The sequence below is a fragment of the Panicum hallii genome, chromosome 6, assembly GCF_002211085.1.
Source record: "Panicum hallii strain FIL2 chromosome 6, PHallii_v3.1, whole genome shotgun sequence".
NCBI lineage: Eukaryota > Viridiplantae > Streptophyta > Magnoliopsida > Poales > Poaceae > Panicum > Panicum hallii.
Window position 1 is genome coordinate 43,099,732 of NC_038047.1, and position 19,110 is coordinate 43,118,841.

Below are 19,110 nucleotides of genomic sequence, written 5' to 3' on the forward strand. Positions count from 1 at the left end.
AGTAGTGAACGGTGGCCCAAGCGTGCGTGGGCGAGGGGCAGGAACGCCCAATGATAAGACAGCGCGTACAGAGGACGACAGTGGGGCAGGAACGTCCAATGGAGGGAGAGGGGTATCGAATAAACGGAGATGTTGTCGGTAACAAAAAATTGCAATGCAGATATATTGCAAAGTTCTGCAGCCAAGAAAGCTAATATCACATTTAAAAACTCAAAGACATATCCTTTACGTGCTTATACGAAGTAAAACAGGTGCTATTGAAGACTAGCAAACGTCACAACGGGGATGTTTGGTGCAACGACTAATTTTTAATTTTTAATTTTTAGTCCGCATCCGATATTTGAATGCCAACTAGGCACTAAATATGAGCTAATTGTAAAACTAGTTGTATAAATGGAGACTAATTCACGTGATGAATCTATTAAATCTAATTAAAGCACAACATTATCAAATCATGAACTAATTAGATTTAATGGATTCGTCTCATAAATTAACCTTCATTTATGCAATAGATTTTATAATTATTCTATATTTAATACTTATAATTGGTATTCAAATATGTGATAGGAGTAAAGTTTAGCGTCGAGGAAGCAAACACACCGCGAATCCTTTACGTGCTTATACACAAGTCGATCGCCACACCTGGGTGGGGATCATGAATCAAAAGCTGATCCACAGGCGGGTTAGGTTACAGAGCTATTTCAGATATTTTACCACTTATAAAGAATCGATTTAAAATAATTAGGATTAACCAAATAGCTAGTTTATTAGACAGCCGATTCTCAGGTAAGCGGAAACAGCCCTTCTCGGATCTTCCTCCGCAACCTACACAGCTCCGCCGCCTCCCCATCGTTCTCAGGTCCGCCACTGACTCTCCTCCCCTTTCTCTGGCGGCCTCAACCCCTAATGCTAGCGATGGAGCCCAGCGCGGCGCCGCGCGATCCGGATCCCGGAGGAGCTCGCCCCCGCTCCGCCTCGCCACATCCTTGTGGAATCCTTGGATTGGTTGATGCGGCCGGCTGACCACGGTTGTTTCTGTTTCGCCTGGAGCCCTATTGGGAGTGGAGCCTCGGGGAAGACGTGCCTCTCCGCCGCCGCCGCCGGTGAGGCGGCTAGACCGCGGCCCCGCGCCATCAAAGGACGGCCTCGCGTCATTAGCGACGGCTCGGCCACCTCGCCGTTGCTCTTATTCTGGTACGTCTCGGATTGTTTTCGTACCCCGAAACCCTAACGATTGCGTTCGTGAGGTTTGGGTGGCCGTGTGGAGTTAGGGTTTCGATAGGCGAATGCTGTTGCGCGGCTGCAAATCGTGTTGGGATGTGGTGCTGGTGTTTTCGGCGATCGATTTTGCCTGATTGTAGTAGGTGGCCTTGCCTATTCAGTTCTGGATGCTTATGGCGGTTTTGGGGACCTTTTGGACAGGGGCCTAGGTCCATTAGTCCATAGCTGCATCAGATAGGGTGTTAGGCACGATGTTTTACAATCAAATGATGATTGCATGTTGTAATTGGTGATTGCTTTTCTGGTTGGATAGTCCGCTCATGAGGACTACACATTCGTGTTCTTATTAGGTTCGTTTAGGCTGAAAATGGCCACTCGTCATGTTATTTGATTTATGAATATGTCACTGCCAAAATAAGACATTGGACAATACAGTATGGTTCTAAAATGTGATATCTAGGTCTAGTTTTTTTAAGCCTCTAAGTCAAGAATGTGTTGTTTGAATGTATGGAATAGATAGAAGTAATTTGTTGTAAAAATACATCCACCACTTAATTAAATTTTAGATTATTATAATAATATTTTAGATGTCCAATGTGGATCCTTATCGACGATGGACTGTTGGAGAGCATCACTCTTTTTTCCGGGAGATTGTACCTTTTAAGCAGTCAATGTTTTTCTTTTCCCCTTTCAATTTTGTCCAAATCAACCTTTTGCATATAACTTTTTGCTCCTGGTGTGTGACAAGCTAAGGAAGGGCCTTTGCTGAGTTGTCATCACTTAGTAATATATTAGATTTAATTTGCACCAAACTGCTAGACCAGAACAGGAATTTGTCCTTCTGCAGACTGCAGCATTCATGCTTTGGCTTTGCTAGTACTTCCTGTAGAATTGTTTAGGTCTATCCCTTTGGCTTTTGAGTTACACATTGCAGACTTGGAATAAGGTTCCAATTATCCATATAATCATTCCATGTATAATCTGGCTTGATTTTTAGTAGCTGTTACAAAATTAGAAAGTGTGTATGCTACCTTATAATTACAAATCTAGATGCATGGGATTTTAGGCATGTAAGTTGGTCAACTTGCAGTACTATTTTCTGTTATATTGTGCGGTTTCTCTAAAGTTTGTAATTCCTTATCTGACGTCTATCTGTTCCAGAATAATGCTACGTCTACAAATAAGTTCTGCATTCCACTTACTTGCTGACGTGGAGTCACCTTACTTAATATACCCATGTGACACTTTTTAATTGATAATACAAATCATCATGCATGATTCTTGTTGTTCAATGGTAGCTCGTAAGTAAAATTTTTGTAGACGTAGCATCACCCATCTTTTAAGTATGGATAAATTTTCTTTTTCAAATTGTATGGTTAAGTTTTGATTTTTCAGTGACCGGTGATATGTATTGTTATGGCTTTAGTAACATGGACTTTATTAATGAGACCCCTATAGTGTAGCTGTATGCAGTTGTACATCACAATCACATGACTGGCACTGAACTTGGAAGGAAAAAGACAAGCATATGCCAATTTAAACTTAAGTTTCATTCATCTCAGTCAGCATGTTGACTTCATGTTTGTAGTTTCCCAAGCCAACTGTAGAAAATGTGGACAAGAAGAAATGACGAAATGTTTACCCTCAACCTCTAATCTTCAGTTCACTCTTTATATTGGGCATCAATATTGACTGGTGACCTAATCCTCACAGCGCATTAGTTTGCACCTAATGCAGTACGAATGTTTCTGCGAACCATTCTGGAAATTTGAGTAATCATGTGCATTTTCATCATGTTTGTTGAATAATTCAACTTGTGATTTGTTGAGGACATAATATTGGCGGTTGATGATGTTTAGTTGTTGTTTCCATTTTTTTTCTGTGTCTATAGGGATGCATGTGTGCACCCAATGGTGTTTTTTTGGGCCAGCTAATTAATTAGGTGGCATGCCTATGTAGTTCATTTTAGTAAATTTGGGTCGGCCCAATAACACCCCCCCTCCCCCCAAAAAAAAAAGAACTTGCATGCATCCCTACTTGTCTATCTTTTGTCTGTCACATTTGAATTAATAAGCATGTGTCAATTAATGTATCCTTCCAATTGCAGATAACATGACACATTCACACATGTTTGGTTCCCTGGGGCTTATTTTAAGTCCTGTCACATCGAATGTTTCAATACCAATTAGAAAAACTAAACATAAGCTAATTATAAAACTAACTGCATAAGCCTAGGGCTTATTCACGAGATGAATCTATTAAGCTTAATTAATCCATGATTAGCACATGTTTACTGTAGCATCACATGGGCTAATCACGTACTAATTAGGTTTAATAGATTTATCTCGTGAATAAGCCTAGGGGTTATGGAATTTATTTTGCCATTAGTCTACGTTTAATACTCCTAATTAGCATCCAAACATCCGATGTGACGGGGCTTAAAATAAGCTCTTGGGGAACCAAACACCCCTAAAGCATGTTATGGAACCCAAGCATGGATAGCTGACTGCAAATGAGAAAACCAAGTTTTGAAGACACGGAGTGGTGGAATGATTGGTATACTTCCTACAAATTTGTAACCTTGCTTCAAATCTGCAAAAGAAAATTAAGAATTTTTTTTGGGTTCAATACAGGTTTATAAACCCTGATCTGGATCAAATGTTTTGAGAAAAGAAAGATTTGTTATTTCTCTATATCCTATTAGTTCTATTTTACACTTGCAAATTCAATCCATCTTTAAATTGAGGTACAACTTTTTAGGAGCATGCCGTGTATCTGTTTTGCTTATATGGATCCTGGTCTGTGTTCTATTCTGAGTTGAAGTGCCGACTGTGATCTTAGATTGCACATTTGAGCAAATGAATAGACTAGCAGTTTACTGAACTTGAGCTTAATACATGCTTATGATAGCTCATAAAACAAGTGGTAGTGTAGTAAACTTTTAATAGGTTGTAATGTGGCAATGGTATTTGTCTATTTATTTCTGCTAAAAAATAATTCAAGAGCAATATGCTAAAAAAGGATAATGTCACTTGTTTGGCATAAATCCGGTATCTGAATATTCAAAAAGATAGTGTCACTTCATGGCCTGGCATAAACCTGGTATCTGAATGTGTCAAAGAGACGATAGTAGAATGTTAAGGATGTTGTAATAGTGTCATTATGAGCTTAGCCCCTGATTCTTGCATTGAAAAAGATATACTTTGAGCTGGAAAAAATAATTGAATTTGATGGTAAGTATCACGATCCTTTGGTTTCCTAAAGGGTTATCTTAGTATATTCAGGCACTGTAGCTTTGTCATTGTAAAATATATCACATGATAAAGGAAGCAGATCTTCTGGAGGAATTGAATTCAGCAAGTTTTAAACTTCCACCTAGAATAGTGTAGAAGATTTGGTTAGTGCAAATTTATGCACCCATGGTGATTTACTTCATATTCGATCTTATGCGGATCATAGTTGTTTGAATATACATGTGACCATACCTCTCAACTTTTTTGTCGCTTCCATATTGTGGTTTTCATATCATGGCTTCCCTTGCTGTCCGTTTCCTAATTTTGTATCTAAGTTGTCCTCCTTGATGTAGGGTGTGTCGGATTACTAACACCAGAACTCATCATTAATCGCATGGTAAGTTTCTCATTTTCCTTTACGTATTAAACCTATGTTCAATGTTTGCAGCCTGGTTCTACAGAAGGTCAGAAAGATAACTTTTCTGATTATTCTGCTTTTATTTGTTCATTTTTTAAATCAATTGCTGGGAAAAGCTTAGGTCATTTAACTTCTGCTTTCTAACCGATTGTGTAATATCATCATCATAGTCTTAGACCTTTGTTGGATGGTGTTATCCTACGGTTGCATGCTGCTGCTCTGGTAAAGGATTAGTTACTGCTTGTGGTTCAAAATTGGATTGTGTTGTACGCGTGTCCTATTTCTATACACTAGCTATTGGATTTTTACAGTGAGTGCTGAATGCTAATATTTCATATTCAGAGTGGTCACTCCAAGCCCTGGGAAAATCCAGTCAAAAATTGCCTGGTTTTCCTTACTGTCTTGATAGTCAATATAAGTCTATCCTTGTTTAGGCTGCTGTTAACTGTGACCTTGGATTGGCATAGGGATAGCATTTTTGTAAACATTCTTTCTGATGTTATGGGCATTTTAGTTCTGTCATTTGTCTGCAGGCTGGTATGGAGCATACCATGGTCGACTGCCTCTGCTTTTGGGAAGGGTTCATTTGGTTGGAAGGATTGTGTTGGGTTCTGGAAGGCCCATGGGGTCATGAATGGCGAATCCAGCAGCCAAGTGAAGAGGGGGCTCATCTCCCTTCTCTTCTTCTTCCTCCCCTTCTCTTCTTCTTCATTCTTTGTTCCCAAAAATGGAGGGGGGCTTAGGGGGGTATCTATTGATTTTGGGGAGGTAGGGGGGGGGGGGGGCGCTTGAGCCCCCCCTGTAGATCCGCCCTCATGATCCAATCGTAATTGTATAAATCATGGGTTAGGTTTTGGCAATTTCAGTTATTGTTTTAGAATTGTGTTGCCTGGTATTTCTCCTGTCCTTTGGTCCATAAAAGCCTACTATGACTGTGGCCTCATTCTGCATCCACTTCATTTCTGTCCAAATTGCTTTCCAAATTCAGTGCTTACTAAATTGCTTTCCAAATTTAGTGCTTACTAAATTGCTTTCCAAATTCAGTGCTTAGTTTCAGATAGTACATTCTCTTGTAGCATTTGCCGTTAAATGAAAGTGGTACTTTTTTTAGAGTACGAGTTCACTGAAATTTAAAGTATCATGGTGGATACTTGCAAGTGAATTCAACGTAGCAAGATGGTTTGTTTAAATATGTTAGAATGATCCTCACTCCATGATGGAGTGCCCCACTTGCCTTGTAAAATGCAGCATTGAGCATTAAATTGTTGCCAAAGTTGCTTTTTTAGTTTTCATTTGCTCAGTTATTTTTTGATTGCTGTTATGATGATTTCTGCTCTGTGATACTTGCAGGAAGGGTATTCCGAAATGTGGAAGTTATCTGCTGCCTTGGAATAGAATGCTGCATTACTAAAAGGGTCTGGTCATCTGCTAGGGTCTGGCTAACTACTTAAAACTCCATTCGGCCATCTTTGGTCATGTAATTGGTTTGTAATAGTTGGGCCTGAACTGTTAACTTGGGTTTTCTCCATAAACTTTTTTGGCTCTTTTGATGTTTTGCTGTCGTGTCCGGCGTCACTTTGGCGGTGCATGCTTTTCTGTGTGTAAAATCGCACTGTATAATTGGATTGGGCGTTATTTAATTGTTGGGTTCAGGCGCTTCTTAACAGCAGGGCAATGGGTCCGTGGGCCGTCATTTGGCAGGACTCATACGGGCAACAGATTATCTGGATCGTCACAATTTCTTATTCGTACAGTTGGCCAAGAATGTTCAATTGGGTCATCACCGACTAATGGGGGTTTACGCGTGCCTTCTGGGGACCCGACATACGCAAAAGGCCAACCTAAAGTACGGAATAGCTTTATATGGGCTACGTTATACAGACGGTATTATTGGCCTCTAACGGCCCAGTAATTTGTAGCTTGGTAGGTAGACTTGGGTCTTGTATGGACTGTGAGACGAACTCTGGGCCTTTAATAGGTCAACTAACTTGTAGTTGAGATTTGGGCTTCATATGGGCCTTTATCTAGGCTGTGAGACGAAGTTTGGCCTATAATAGGCCAAATAACTCATCGTTGGGATTTGGGCTTTATATGTGCCTACTAACTTGTTGTTGGGCCTTAATGGGCCACAACGTGGAATCATATGGGCTTACTAATGGAATCCTGACGGGCCTTACTTGTAGTTGGGCCAGCGGGCTTTCATGGGCTGCAATTGGGCCTCATATGGGCTGTGTGACGGGCTCTTATTGGCCCGAAGATGGTCCTCTAACGGGCCTACTAACTTGTAGTTGGGCCGGCAGGCATAAATGGGCCTAGGCACGGGTCCCTTATGGGCTGTTTTTGACGGGCCTCACATGAATCTACAGCCTACATGGGCCAGGTAATTCTCTAATGGACCCGAGAGTGCCAGTTGGGCATTATGGGCCGAATGCTAGTTGCCAATTGGCTTCCGTATTGGGCCGTTATGGGCTTCTTCGAACGGGCTAAAAAGATACTGTTAGACGTGTCAGTCAGTGGCCTCTATGTGTGCTGTTCCACCTTGACGTCATAATTGTAGACCAATTGAATTTTCAGTTTTGTCGTTCACGAGTTCATCAATCGTGCCGTTAGTTTCTTTAATTGTCGGGCTAACTGCACTGGCCGGCCATCAATGCGCTGCCATTGATGTTCCGTTCTCCAATTCAAGCCAAATCCATCCGATATATACAATTTAAAAAATAATTTAAAAAATGAGATCGGAGCTGATTAGCGTCCACCAAATCTATCGTCACGAAGCAACGTATCTGGTTCACCTGACATCAGAACCATAGACGTCAATTCATGTTCCCAAATGATTTGAAGGTAAAAGTAAAACAAAGGTGTTTAGCGCAAAGTACTTGAACAGATAAACGAACCTCTAAATCACCATGTCAGAATAGAAGCGAGCACACTACCGCAACGCAAATTATAACACAAACCCCCCTTACCTGAATGGGGGCAAATTGTGTAAAACAAAAGGCCTGACCCTGATCCTCCCTTACCTGAGTTCATAACTTGGATGTTAAAAGAAATTTATACATCAATGGCATACATGTTAAATGTAAGTCTAGCAGGATCGTGTTGTCAGTCACATGCACGAAAGACAACGGAAAATTTAATGTAAAATAGGCTGATAGGCTCTACAGTATGTAAGAACAGAAATACCTTGTAACTAATGGCACATGCTTTGCCACTTCGATGTCTTTTCAGGTGCCACACCAGGCCATCGACCCAATAGCATTAGCTGCCATAGGAAGATAAGATGAGCAATAACGTGACCAAAACTTATGTCCATATGGACATATAATCCGATCATTTTTACATGATGATAGTTACTTCAAAATTGGAATTGACAGATGGTCATATATAAAAGTCGGAGGAACATTCTGTTGCACGCACAAGCCCCTTTTACAACTTCCTAGTTCACAAAATAGTAAATCCTTTTGAGCACGAATGTAGCTGTCACCCTGTACCTTCGTCAACTAGTTACTTGGTAGAAATAAAGGCTATGAATATATGTCACTCATAGAAGCTATAAATATGATTCACTTGGCAGTCAGTCAATATATCAATGTAATTGTGGCCAATGAAAAAGACTGCATAAGATCTAATCGGGTCTCAAAAGATATGCCAAGATTCATGATATTTAACCTTGCTTTGTGTGCTGTGACGATAGAATCACACAAGAACATAGGAAAGTAAAATTCTTTCATCAGGTTATAGGAAATATACCAATGAGTTCTTCAAAGTTTGCCATTCTCCTTTGCAATCAGCAAAAGTTCATCCTTAGTCTTCAGGCCATCTTTTGTATGACAAGTTATCTGCAAATGAAAATTACATTGATATAAAGTTCTGAATATGCTTAACAGTCCAATTTGCGTGTCAAAAAGATTGCACAACAAACTATACATGATCCTCGAAAAGGCTTGCAAAAATGAACTTGTGTTAAACATTATTTGCACAACATGGACAGAAGAAGACATGCCTCCATACAGAACCAGAACACTCGAATGAAACTTGCTATGGTTGGGAGCTTCTTATTCTATCAACTGCAACGCCACCATCTTTGTGATTATCAGATGGCACAGTAAAATAGGTTAATGTGACCGAGTTGGTGCAAAATAAGACAGTGCGCACAAGCTTGTGATTTTGAGCTGTGTCATAAATTGTCCACAAAAAATCAACTAGCAAGTCCATGAAGAGCCACAAATGTATGCACACAAGAGAGTTTACCTATGGAACACTTCACAGTACCCAAAGCAATATGCATTCATGTCCTTTTTAGTATTGAATGCTGCCTTGTTGGAGACCTTATACTCAGCTAGAGTTGGATCTTGAAAGGGGAAACGGACAAACTAGTTATGCACTTACTATTTAGTACATTGGTCGACTTAACTAAGGCCAATAAATGCACGAAAAGATTCAGTGTGCTTTCCCCTGACATACCAGAAAAGAAAGACAGGATACATCCACAAACATATTGTTGAGGTCTGGAATTTAAAACTACTAGAAATACAGTATTAATGTCCCGTCCTGTTGTGAAATATTGTTTCCCAAAAAGAGCAGTTAACCTTACTGAGCAGACAAGACATAGTGTTGAGATTAAATTACAGACCAGGCTGAACAAGGTTAAGAATTAAGCATGACAGAAAACAGTCTAAAGCTAAATCTCCATAGGCTGGTAAAATTCCATGCATATAAGGTGGTATCAGTTAAAAAAAATCATTGCCACCTAAAATTTTTTGGAGGCTGCGTCGGTTTCCCCTGATCTCCAGCAGAATAAGGACAAAACGGGATTCTGTATTTCTGTTGTTACTAGTTCGCCACCAAACAGACTACTTATTTTGTGACTCTTATTTTGGCTTTACTTTTGGGTCAAATGGCCTGACCAGCTTGGAACCCATCAGTCTTCTGGCCAAATCAACTAAATGCGCTAACTAACTGAAAGTGGGTCTAAGTGCATGATCTCGCTAATTCACATTAAAATGACAGCAGGCCCAGAGTGCCCTCTCCTGACTCCCTTCTTCCCTTCTTAACAAGGGCTTACTAAAAGAAACCGATAGTTCACAACCAAATAAACAAGCAGCAGCACATCAACCACTGCCACTTCGAAAACTGAAAGGTTGTGCTACACATATAGGAAATGAACAGAAGTGACCGTTCTGGCCCAAGGGAGCAATGATTCTGTGGCTTCAACTTATATAACTCAACAGCTAACAAATAACTGTTGTTTTCATTTCAGTGGCAAAATCAATATTCCAACGTAAGGTTAGGGCTAGATGTTTTAACCCAACTTCAACAGTAGAACTAACAGACAGTATCTTGCCAAAATGACAAAAATCAAATAGAATCTGAATAACAGCAAAAGTAAATTAGGAAAAGTTTAAGAAACAAATAGAAAAATAAATCCTGCTTAGTGGTAACAACAAAACTTTCCAAAAAGTACTGGCACTGAAACTTCTCAGGATCAATAATGTTCCACAGACCACCAAATCTTATGCTCCCTCTGGTCACAGATGCTTTGATGTTTTGGAAAAGATCTGGTCAAACTTTTGATACTTCGACTACCAATAGATTTTAAAATATTTAGCATGGAATCGTAGAAATCATTTGCGTAGAATTTTCTTAACAAATACTATGATAATCTCGTAAATCTACAAGATTTTATTTATATATTATATTAAAAATAGGTGGTCAAAGATAGATATTAGAGACTATGCCATGTACATAATTTTTTTTATTCTGGAGGGGGTAATAAACGAATCATATAATCAGACAATGTTAGTTTCATACCATTGTAGTACTTTTACCACAAATTACTTGTATCATTTCCACACATCCAATTCGCATAAGCTAGACAACAGCTTTCATCAAATTAACAAGGTTTGACGGCATGAATCCTAAGACATCACTTCAGTGTGGAGAGATTATCAGATTATCTACAAGTTCTGCAATGAAGCTGTGTCAGCAAGGCAAGAACAGATCAAAAGGGAAAAAGATACGATGGCTCCTTAACTTTTAGCTTTATATATCTCTTTAGAGCATGCCTTTCAATAAACAAGTCGAGCTGTTAGCTTTCATCCTCATCACAAATAAATTTTATACTATAGTGGTTAAAACTGAGTGATGAGGATAATAGAATATGTGTGAACAAAATGCTTAATGTGGACAAACTGAAAGTGTGAGAAGTAGATGACCAGAAATAAAAACCTTTGTTCCATAAAACAATGTTCGAGAAGTATGCAATCAAACTTCAGTAGGACCAACCTCCCAAGTGACCAACACCTAACACTGAGCAACCATGAAGGAGGTGCCTAGTTCAATTGAATTCAGCAGGGAACTGTTGGCCAAAATAATATGTTAAGGTTACAGAACACAGGGTATTCTGTACTTCTAAATTCTGGTCGTTATTAACTTAGGTTCACCATATGAAGAACACTCTTGTTCGTTAGAAGGATGATGGGAGTCTTGACTAGTGTAGCACAGAACCAAGTTTGCCCCCAAACACACAGACCAACATAAGAATATTGTATTAGCCAAGACGTGCATGTGTACCCCTTGCAGTAATGAGTATCATGAAAAGACGCAAGACATCAAATAGTGTAAACCCAATCTCAAAAAAAAATAGTGTAACCCATTTTAGAATCTTCAGTCGAGTTGTTACTTTTCAGAAGTGAATGAAGCAAGTATAGTATTGTTCTCATTAACAATTGTTCTAGAGGAAAACCAAACAAATAACAAAAAAGAGCAAATAACATTGTAGATTATGTGTGCTAAGAGCATATTCTAAGGCTCTAACGGCTCCTTTTCCCGGCCAAGACCAGACATCAATTCCAACGTTAGACTAAGAACATGCTCCACCAGATACTTTTCGCCGTACCAGCTAACATCAACTATCCACGCTATGAGCTATTTGCTAATCACTTAATGACATTTAGGCATTCATCAAGATAAAACCATGAACCTGAGGAAATATAGGGACACAAACAATAGTCAATAGAGGTATGTTTCAAACAAGCAACTGAAGGTCAGGTAAGCACGAAAGGAAAGAACATTGTGAATACAGAAGTATGCAAATGGAACAGATGAATAACCTTCGTAAAAATATGTATGCTTCCTGGAGACCAACCAAAAACGGCAATCACGAATTTGACATGCCAAGGTCATATGGTGACAAACTGTAACACCCTGCGATGTAAATGAAATTAAGCCCCTGCGCAAAACTCAATACCAAGGAATGTGACTACCATAAGCAGCTCACTGGCCCAACAGCACAACGCAAAGTCACATGGCACAAGCACAAGCATCAAATTCGTACATGATCCGCACCCAAACAATTTTACATATCAAAACCCTAACGCCGCAACTTCCCCCAAAAACAGCACGAACGCAGCAATCAGGGCTACGTTCACGTTCACCCATCCAAGCCTAGACCAAAACTCCCTAAAACGCAACGATTGCAGTTGGAGTAGAACAAAAAACACCCGGTAGGTACCGCGCAAAGGGGTCACGGCGAAGCCACAGAACCGGAGGCGTCGCCGTTGCCGAGGCCGTGCATCGGTGCCACCGCGCGCCCCCGTCGAGACGCAACGCGCGCGAGCTGCGGCGAGGCCGCCTTGCCACCAGTGCGTCCATTAGGGTTCGACACCAGCCTGGAGAGCAAAACAACAGCACCACCGATCCCAATTATGCTCGCCACCCAAAATCGCACGAGAAATCGGAAGGAAAGGTCCAATCGTACGGTTCCGCGACGAACCTGCCGGGGCGGCGAGGCGGATGCGCTGCACGGAGAAGATTCGCCGGCGGCGGCTAGACTTCCCGCGTGGTTTGGGGAGGGGGGAGGGAGAGCGCGCTGGACGGGCGAGGCCGCGAGGGGGCGAGAGCACGAGACAGGAGCGAGGAGAGATGGGGAAACCCCGGAAGGAGAAGCTTCGAAATCGCGGCGGTCCCAGCTGTGGGCCCCCACTACTTTGAGTCTCTTCGATTGACCGAACGCTCATGGGCTAGCGGCCAGCTGCTGAGAGCTTTGTCTGGGCGCGTGGTACGGCCCGGCCCATCTGCCGTTTCGTTAGTTGCGTCAGGCCTCTATCTCTCTTGACTCTTTCCCCCGCGGGCCGCGGCCTTCACGCGCTGTGCTCTCGTCGCCTAGTCGGCGGCCTTCACGCCGCCGCTGTCGCCGATCCGATGCCGGGATCATCTGCCGAGCGCGCTCCTCCACTCCGCCTATTCCTGCGCTGCCGCCGTACCCCGTAGTGCTAGACTAGTCAATCGCTATCCGAATATTTGCAGTCTAAATATTGCAAAACGTCCAGATTGGATGTAGGAATTTTGCAGCCGTCGTGGAGTTGGGTTGAATTCAGACTTGAGTTCAGGGGAAGACGAAGGGAGAGCACCAGGAGCGCGAGGCGGGCATGGCGGATGAGACGGAGCTCGCGGCGGACCGCGCTTCTCGTCGACTCTTTCTAGTCGTTGGCGACTGGTGTGGGAGCCCATCCGCCTCAACGGCGCCTACTGGGGCCTCACCACGGTCGACCTCCTTCGCAAGCTCCACGCCGTCGACGCCGCCGAGGTCGTCCACTGATCATGTCCTGCTACCACGCCGAATCTGGTACGGCTGGGTACTCCGCCTTGCCAACCACCGCTCAATTCCTTTTGGCCCCGGTGATTGGATCGTGAAGAAATAGGTAAGTGATTCGTATGCATGCTATATATCTTTGTGATGTGTGTGGCGGTGCTGGTGGCTTGCCGGTTTGGCGCCGCCAGGCAGTCGCGTGGTGCCGGCACAGGCGCACAGCGTTGTCCGGCCATCCCAGCCAGCCGTCGCGCGCCTGCAGTGCGGTGCGGCGGCAGGCGATGGCGACCTTCACATGCTAGCTTTGCTATCGTTGCCAGCACGACGCCGCTTGCCCTCAGGAAAGCAAGTGCGGGCGCGCGGCTAGTGGGGACGCGTCGGCATCTCTTGGCGTTGCGGACAAATCATCGGCGCAATTTGTCTGGTAACTGCAGGGGGGCTGAAACTCTGAATATCTGAATGAAAATCATACATACCCACTACAAGAAAACTAGTAACTTCCGTCGGAAGTTACGGCTAAACGGTCGGAAGTTTGATCGTCGGGTCAAATTCGTTGGAAATTTGAAACTTCCGACGGCTTGACACCAAAACCGTCGGAAGTTAGCCGCGCAGACAGCGACTGACGGCCGTCTCTTAACTTCCGACGGTTTCCCTGACCGTCGCAAGTTAAGCCCCGCAAACTTCCGACGGCAGCCCAAAAACCGTCGGAAGATAAGCTTCCCAGGCTAACAGCCCAAATTGAAACCCCAAAACCAACCACAAACATTATATATAATCAAATTTCATCCACAATTATAATTCACAATCAGAAATTGCACGTAAGTACACAATTCATATATCCACGTACATAAACTTCACAGGTTCATAATCAAAGTTCACAAACTTCATACAAGTATCATATCCAACAAATTCATACAACAATAATATTTCACTTAAGTTTGGCCACCTCCATCACCTGGTTGAATTGATCCGCCACTTCCAATGAATTGATCCGCCCAATTCGATGTTGGATCAACGTGTGAGTCTCCCGGTGCCACTAAGTTAGATGATGGGGTGTGAAAAGGCTATAAAAGATAAATGGACAAGATTAGTTTCAAAGATAACAGTCATATGCCTCAACACCTTGCCACAACTTATCTAGATTATCGATTAAAGGTTGCATCATCACATGAAGTCGTGTTCCAGGATGTTCCAGACCAGGAATTACAAGACACAAGAACATATAATCATATTTCATGCAAAGATATGGTGGAACGTTGTACGGAATAGCAAATATCGGCCAACAAGAATATGATGATGCAGTCATATTGAAAGGTGAGAAACCATCTGTCGCCAAACATTTCTCGCATCACTAGCAAAATTTGGATCAAAATCATCTAAAGCTTTCCATGCATCAGTATCAGACGGGTGCACCATCAACTCTGGGTTTGCATGCACCCTCTCTTTGTGCCATCTCATGTGCTTAGCAGTATTCTTTGATAAAAATAACTGCTTCAACCGAGGCATAAGAGGCATGTAGCGAAGTTGCTTTTGTGCTATCTCTGCAGTCACCTTTTCACCATCTTCATTTACAACCTCCACGAACCTCGATTCTTGACACTTTCGACACTTCTTCAAATCTATATCATTTTTCCAAAAAAGCATACAGTTATTTGGACAAATATCAATCTTTTTGTAGTCCATACCAAGCCCAGACAACAATTTTCTTGACTGGTAGACATCTTTAGGCATCTTGTGATTTGCCGGAAGTATATCACCAATCAAATTCAAGATCATATTGTAACAATTGTGAGATAATATGAATTTGGACTTAATAGCCATGAGTCGAGTCACGAAAGCAAGGACAGTCACTTTTGTGTGCTCGTGCAATGGCTCTTCTGAAGCTTTAAGGAGCTCAAAAAAAAATTTTAGCCTCCGACGTAGGTGGATCCTCAGACTTGGATGGGAGCTCCATATCTTCCCCTAAATCACGAAGCATCTCATCCATTCTATCATACTCTCCATTATCATTACTTAGAACTTGTGGTGATGTCGCCACTTCTAATGGTATTGGGACTTCTGGTGCATTCTGAGGAGGTAAAGTTTCACCGTGATACACCCACACCTCATAGTTAGGCATGAAACCATACTTTATCAGATGTGAGGATAAAACTTTCCTAGTCTGACAATGGCAAATACGACAACGGCTACATGGGCATCTCACATCATTTCCATTCTTTGACATACCTAAAGCACGCTTAACAAATTCCTCCGTATTAGCTATCCATTTATCTGACAAATTAGGCCAACCTTCGTACATCCATCGTCGATCCTCACCCATACTTTAAGTTAAACAATTGCAAAGTTAGAATATAGTTACCTTGATTAACTATTTAATCTGATAAATTTAAGTATGACCCGGTGGCTTAATTAGACATATCATTTTTAAAATAATTAGTTTTAAATTAGATATATCATAATTATAAAGCTTTAGTTCCTAAACTTAAGCGATTAGTGTTTAATCACTATAATATGCATATTAAATACAATATTTTATTTAACTTCCGACGGTGCTGCACTAACCTGGGCGGCGGCGGGCCGGGCGGCGGCGGGGCCAGGCGGCGCGGGGACGGGCGGCGGGGCGGAGCGGCGGGGGGGCGGCGGCGGCGGGGGACGGGCGGCGCGGGGACGGGCGCCGGGCGGCGCGGCGGGGCCGGGCGGCCGGGGGGGCGGCGGCGCGGCGGGCGGGGCGAGCTAGGGGGCGGCGGCGCGGCGGGCGGCGCAGCGGGAGATGGAGAAAAGAAAACGGAGTTGAGAAAACGCGTGCCCGGCCGGGGGGTAACGGCGGCCCGCTCAACTTCCGACGGCCCGCCCTAGGCCGTCGGAAGTTACTTATCTTCCGACGGCTCTGTCTGCGGCCGTCGGAAGTTACCGACGATAGTGTCTGCGGCCGTCGGAAGATAAGTAACTTCCGACGGCTCTGTCCTCGGCCGTCGGAAGTTCCCGTCGGAAGATTATTTTAGCCGTCCGAAGTTTGTTGTTCTCCTGTAGTGACCACATGGTCTCGCCTCTTTTTAATCTGCAGAAACCTTGCCGCGTTCTGTGTTCATCAGCTGACGCTGCCGTCCAAGATATATACTCCATTCTGTCACGGGCTAATGCGTAAGCTTGTGGACTTCATCAGTTGAGTGCATAAACGTATCACGCTTGAACCAGGAGCCAGCAGATCAGAACATGCGTCGTTTCGGGCTTCCGGCTGGCCACCACCCGCCGGCAGTTCAGCTTCAGCTGGCCGCGGCGGTGCCGGCGCATAACCACCCGCAACCAACTATGCGTGCCGCCCCGTACGCCGCGTCGACGCCACGCACACCACTGCCCCCTGGACCCTGGTGTCTCCGGTGCTTTTTTTTTTTCCTTTGTCTTTTTGACTCGCGGTGGAACAGTCGAACAAGCGACACGGAGGAGGGGAAACCGGAACAAACTGGAACCGAGACACTTCAACGTTTCCGCGCTAGCACGTGTCACGTCAACCCGGCCTCTGACGGCCATGGACTCGGCTTGGAGGGACACGTGGCGTACACGCAGCCTTCAATAATTCGAGCTTGGGTAACAGTCCCTGACGGCACCGGTGCGGCGGTCGCATCGCCGATGCCGTGGCGGCGTTAACAGTAACACTTAACACCCTTCCGTGTGCATGTATACTCTGAGTCTCTGACCCGACGCTACCTTAATAAGCTCCAAGGCATCTAAGCTTCGATCGTTGCGTCCGCGTCGCGCCAATCGTCTCTGCAAACTCGCTTAAATCCTCTGCTCTGCGACTGCGACCTTCGGCGACCCTGAAGCAATGGCGATCCTGAAGAGGCATTCTTCCATCGAGAGTGTGAGGAGCCTGAGCGACGACATGCTGGCCGAGATCATCCTCCGGCTGCCCGTCAAGGCCGTGGCGCGGTCCAGGTGCGTGTCCAAGGGCTGGTGCGCCACTATCTCCGACAGCTACCTCCGCCGCAGGCTGCCCCTGCAGCTGTCCGTGGTCTACTTCCCCGACGGCGGCGGCAAGGCGCCGCGGTTCGCGTGCGCGGACGGCGGCGGCCAGCTCGAGGACCTGGACCTCGGCTTCTTCCCGTTCCTGAACGGCGCCGTCGTCTGCGACGCCTGCAATGGCCTGCTCCTGTTCCGCACCGCTGGCACGGCGCGGTTCTACGTCGTCGACCCGGTGACCAGGCGGTGGGCGGCGCTGCCGGCGCCGTCGAGGAACGCGCGGCTGTCCATGCTCGCGTTCGACCCCTCCGGCGCCTCCCCGCGGGGCTACCACGTCATCAACTTCACCGGCCGGTGGCGCGAGCGCGGGGGCGAGGTGGAGGTGTTCTCGTCGGAGGCGTGGGCGTGGACCGCGCGCGACGTGGAGTTCGGCGTGCCCGCGGGCGCCCTCTCCGGCTCGATGCACTTCCACGGCGGCGCCGTGTACGCCCTGGCCTCCGACCCGGAATGCGTCGTGCGCATGGACGTCGCCGACCCCGAGCTCACGTGCACGGTCGCCGAGCTCCCCGCCGAGCCGACGGACGGCGACGGCCGCCTCGCGCACTCCGGCGGGCGATTACACTACGTGGCCAGCGACGGCGCGCAGCTCAAGGTCTGGGTGCTCGACGACTCATCCCCTACGCTCCAGTGGCGCCTGAAGCACGCCGTGAAGCTCGACGCCGTCGCGGAGGAAGGGTGCAGGGGGAACGAGGTCCGGTTCCTGGCGCTGCACCCGGAGAAGGACGCGGCGTACATGTGGTCGGCGTGGAGGCTCGTGGAGTACGACCTGACGAGGAAGGAGATCACCGGAGCCTGGGTGTTCGGCGAGGGCGAGAAGAATCGTATCGTCAGGACCTGGCTCGTCCCTTCGTCGCTATACCTATCAGATTGCCCCCTGGGTGATGCTCACGTGCAGTGCTAATTCTGATGCTGACGGCCTGCAGAATTTGCTAAGAGTCGTTTTCTGTTCTGCTGCTTGTGAAAGATGGCTACTACTTCTTTTACGATAGCCGATGTTTACTTTGTGCAGATGTTTATGTCGATGTACTTTGTAAATACTATATCGTTGTTATAGGACGATCTGATAAAGGAGGAAATTCGAAACACAAAGGAGAAGAATGGTTTTGCTTGATCAGTAGTTCTATACTTGAGTAGAAGAGAAACTGTACTTAACGTACACTGTGCATTCTCTTCTGGTGGCCAAGAGCAATGTCATGCCAAGTTTGTCGAGACGGAAATATTCAGAAACACAAGCAGGGGGACTTGAAGGTTTCTTGATGTTGATGTTTCAGACATGCCGACAGTAGGAGCATCTCCAAAGATATCTGAGCCTTTCTAAAATCTATTCTCTAAATTATTATTTATAAATTATTATTTATAAATTATTATTTAGAAAGTCATATTATTTATAAATTATTATTTAGAGAATTATTTAAGTAAAAATTATATTCTACTCCTAACAGTTTTTCTATATATTGTGCATAGTCTAAAGAGCAATTTCGTTCTCTATTTCTAGCTAGAAAAAAATTCGAAATAGAGGAGATCTATATATATTTAGATTTTATGAATAGAGATTTCATTAAAAAATTACGCATATATCGTAGTTGTTCGGATAGCAAGCTACCTGACGTGATAAGGGTCACAAGCATTGA

The 19,110-nt window shown here is 44.5% G+C and overlaps 1 protein-coding gene and 2 long non-coding RNA genes across 7 annotated transcripts; 2 read left to right on the plus strand and 1 right to left on the minus strand.

Annotated features, from left to right (window-relative positions):
* Positions 1-778: 778 nt before the first annotated feature.
* Positions 779-6,536, plus strand: LOC112897614. Of its 2 annotated transcripts, none has more exons than XR_003229689.1 (4): positions 779-1,194; positions 3,329-3,777; positions 4,808-4,851; positions 5,406-6,536. It is a non-coding gene; the product is annotated as an uncharacterized LOC112897614 (long non-coding RNA). The 2 variants fall into 2 exon arrangements; XR_003229688.1 differs by having other exon boundaries at positions 6,223-6,536.
* An 879-nt stretch (positions 6,537-7,415) lies between these two features.
* On the minus strand, positions 7,416-13,229 carry LOC112896371. 4 transcript variants are annotated; one of them, XR_003229443.1, is made up of 4 exons: positions 12,386-13,229; positions 8,623-8,711; positions 8,056-8,134; positions 7,416-7,664 (listed from the first exon to the last, which is right to left on the minus strand). It is a non-coding gene; the product is annotated as an uncharacterized LOC112896371 (long non-coding RNA). The 4 variants fall into 4 exon arrangements; XR_003229441.1 differs by having other exon boundaries at positions 7,767-8,134; XR_003229442.1 differs by lacking the exon at positions 7,416-7,664 and adding an exon at positions 7,676-7,892.
* A 3,645-nt stretch (positions 13,230-16,874) lies between these two features.
* LOC112897483 (putative F-box/kelch-repeat protein At1g15680) lies at positions 16,875-18,782 on the plus strand. Its single transcript, XM_025965784.1, has one exon. It carries the CDS (start codon positions 17,286-17,288, stop codon positions 18,378-18,380), a length of 1,095 nt encoding a protein of 364 aa, XP_025821569.1. The 5' UTR covers positions 16,875-17,285; the 3' UTR covers positions 18,381-18,782.
* The last annotated feature ends 328 nt before the right edge of the window (positions 18,783-19,110 follow it).

Bases quoted from the DNA above. Each gene is read 5' to 3' on its own strand.
- LOC112897483 (XM_025965784.1), top strand. From the start codon at position 17,286: ATGGCGATCCTGAAGAGGCATTCTTCCATCGAGAGTGTGAGGAGCCTG.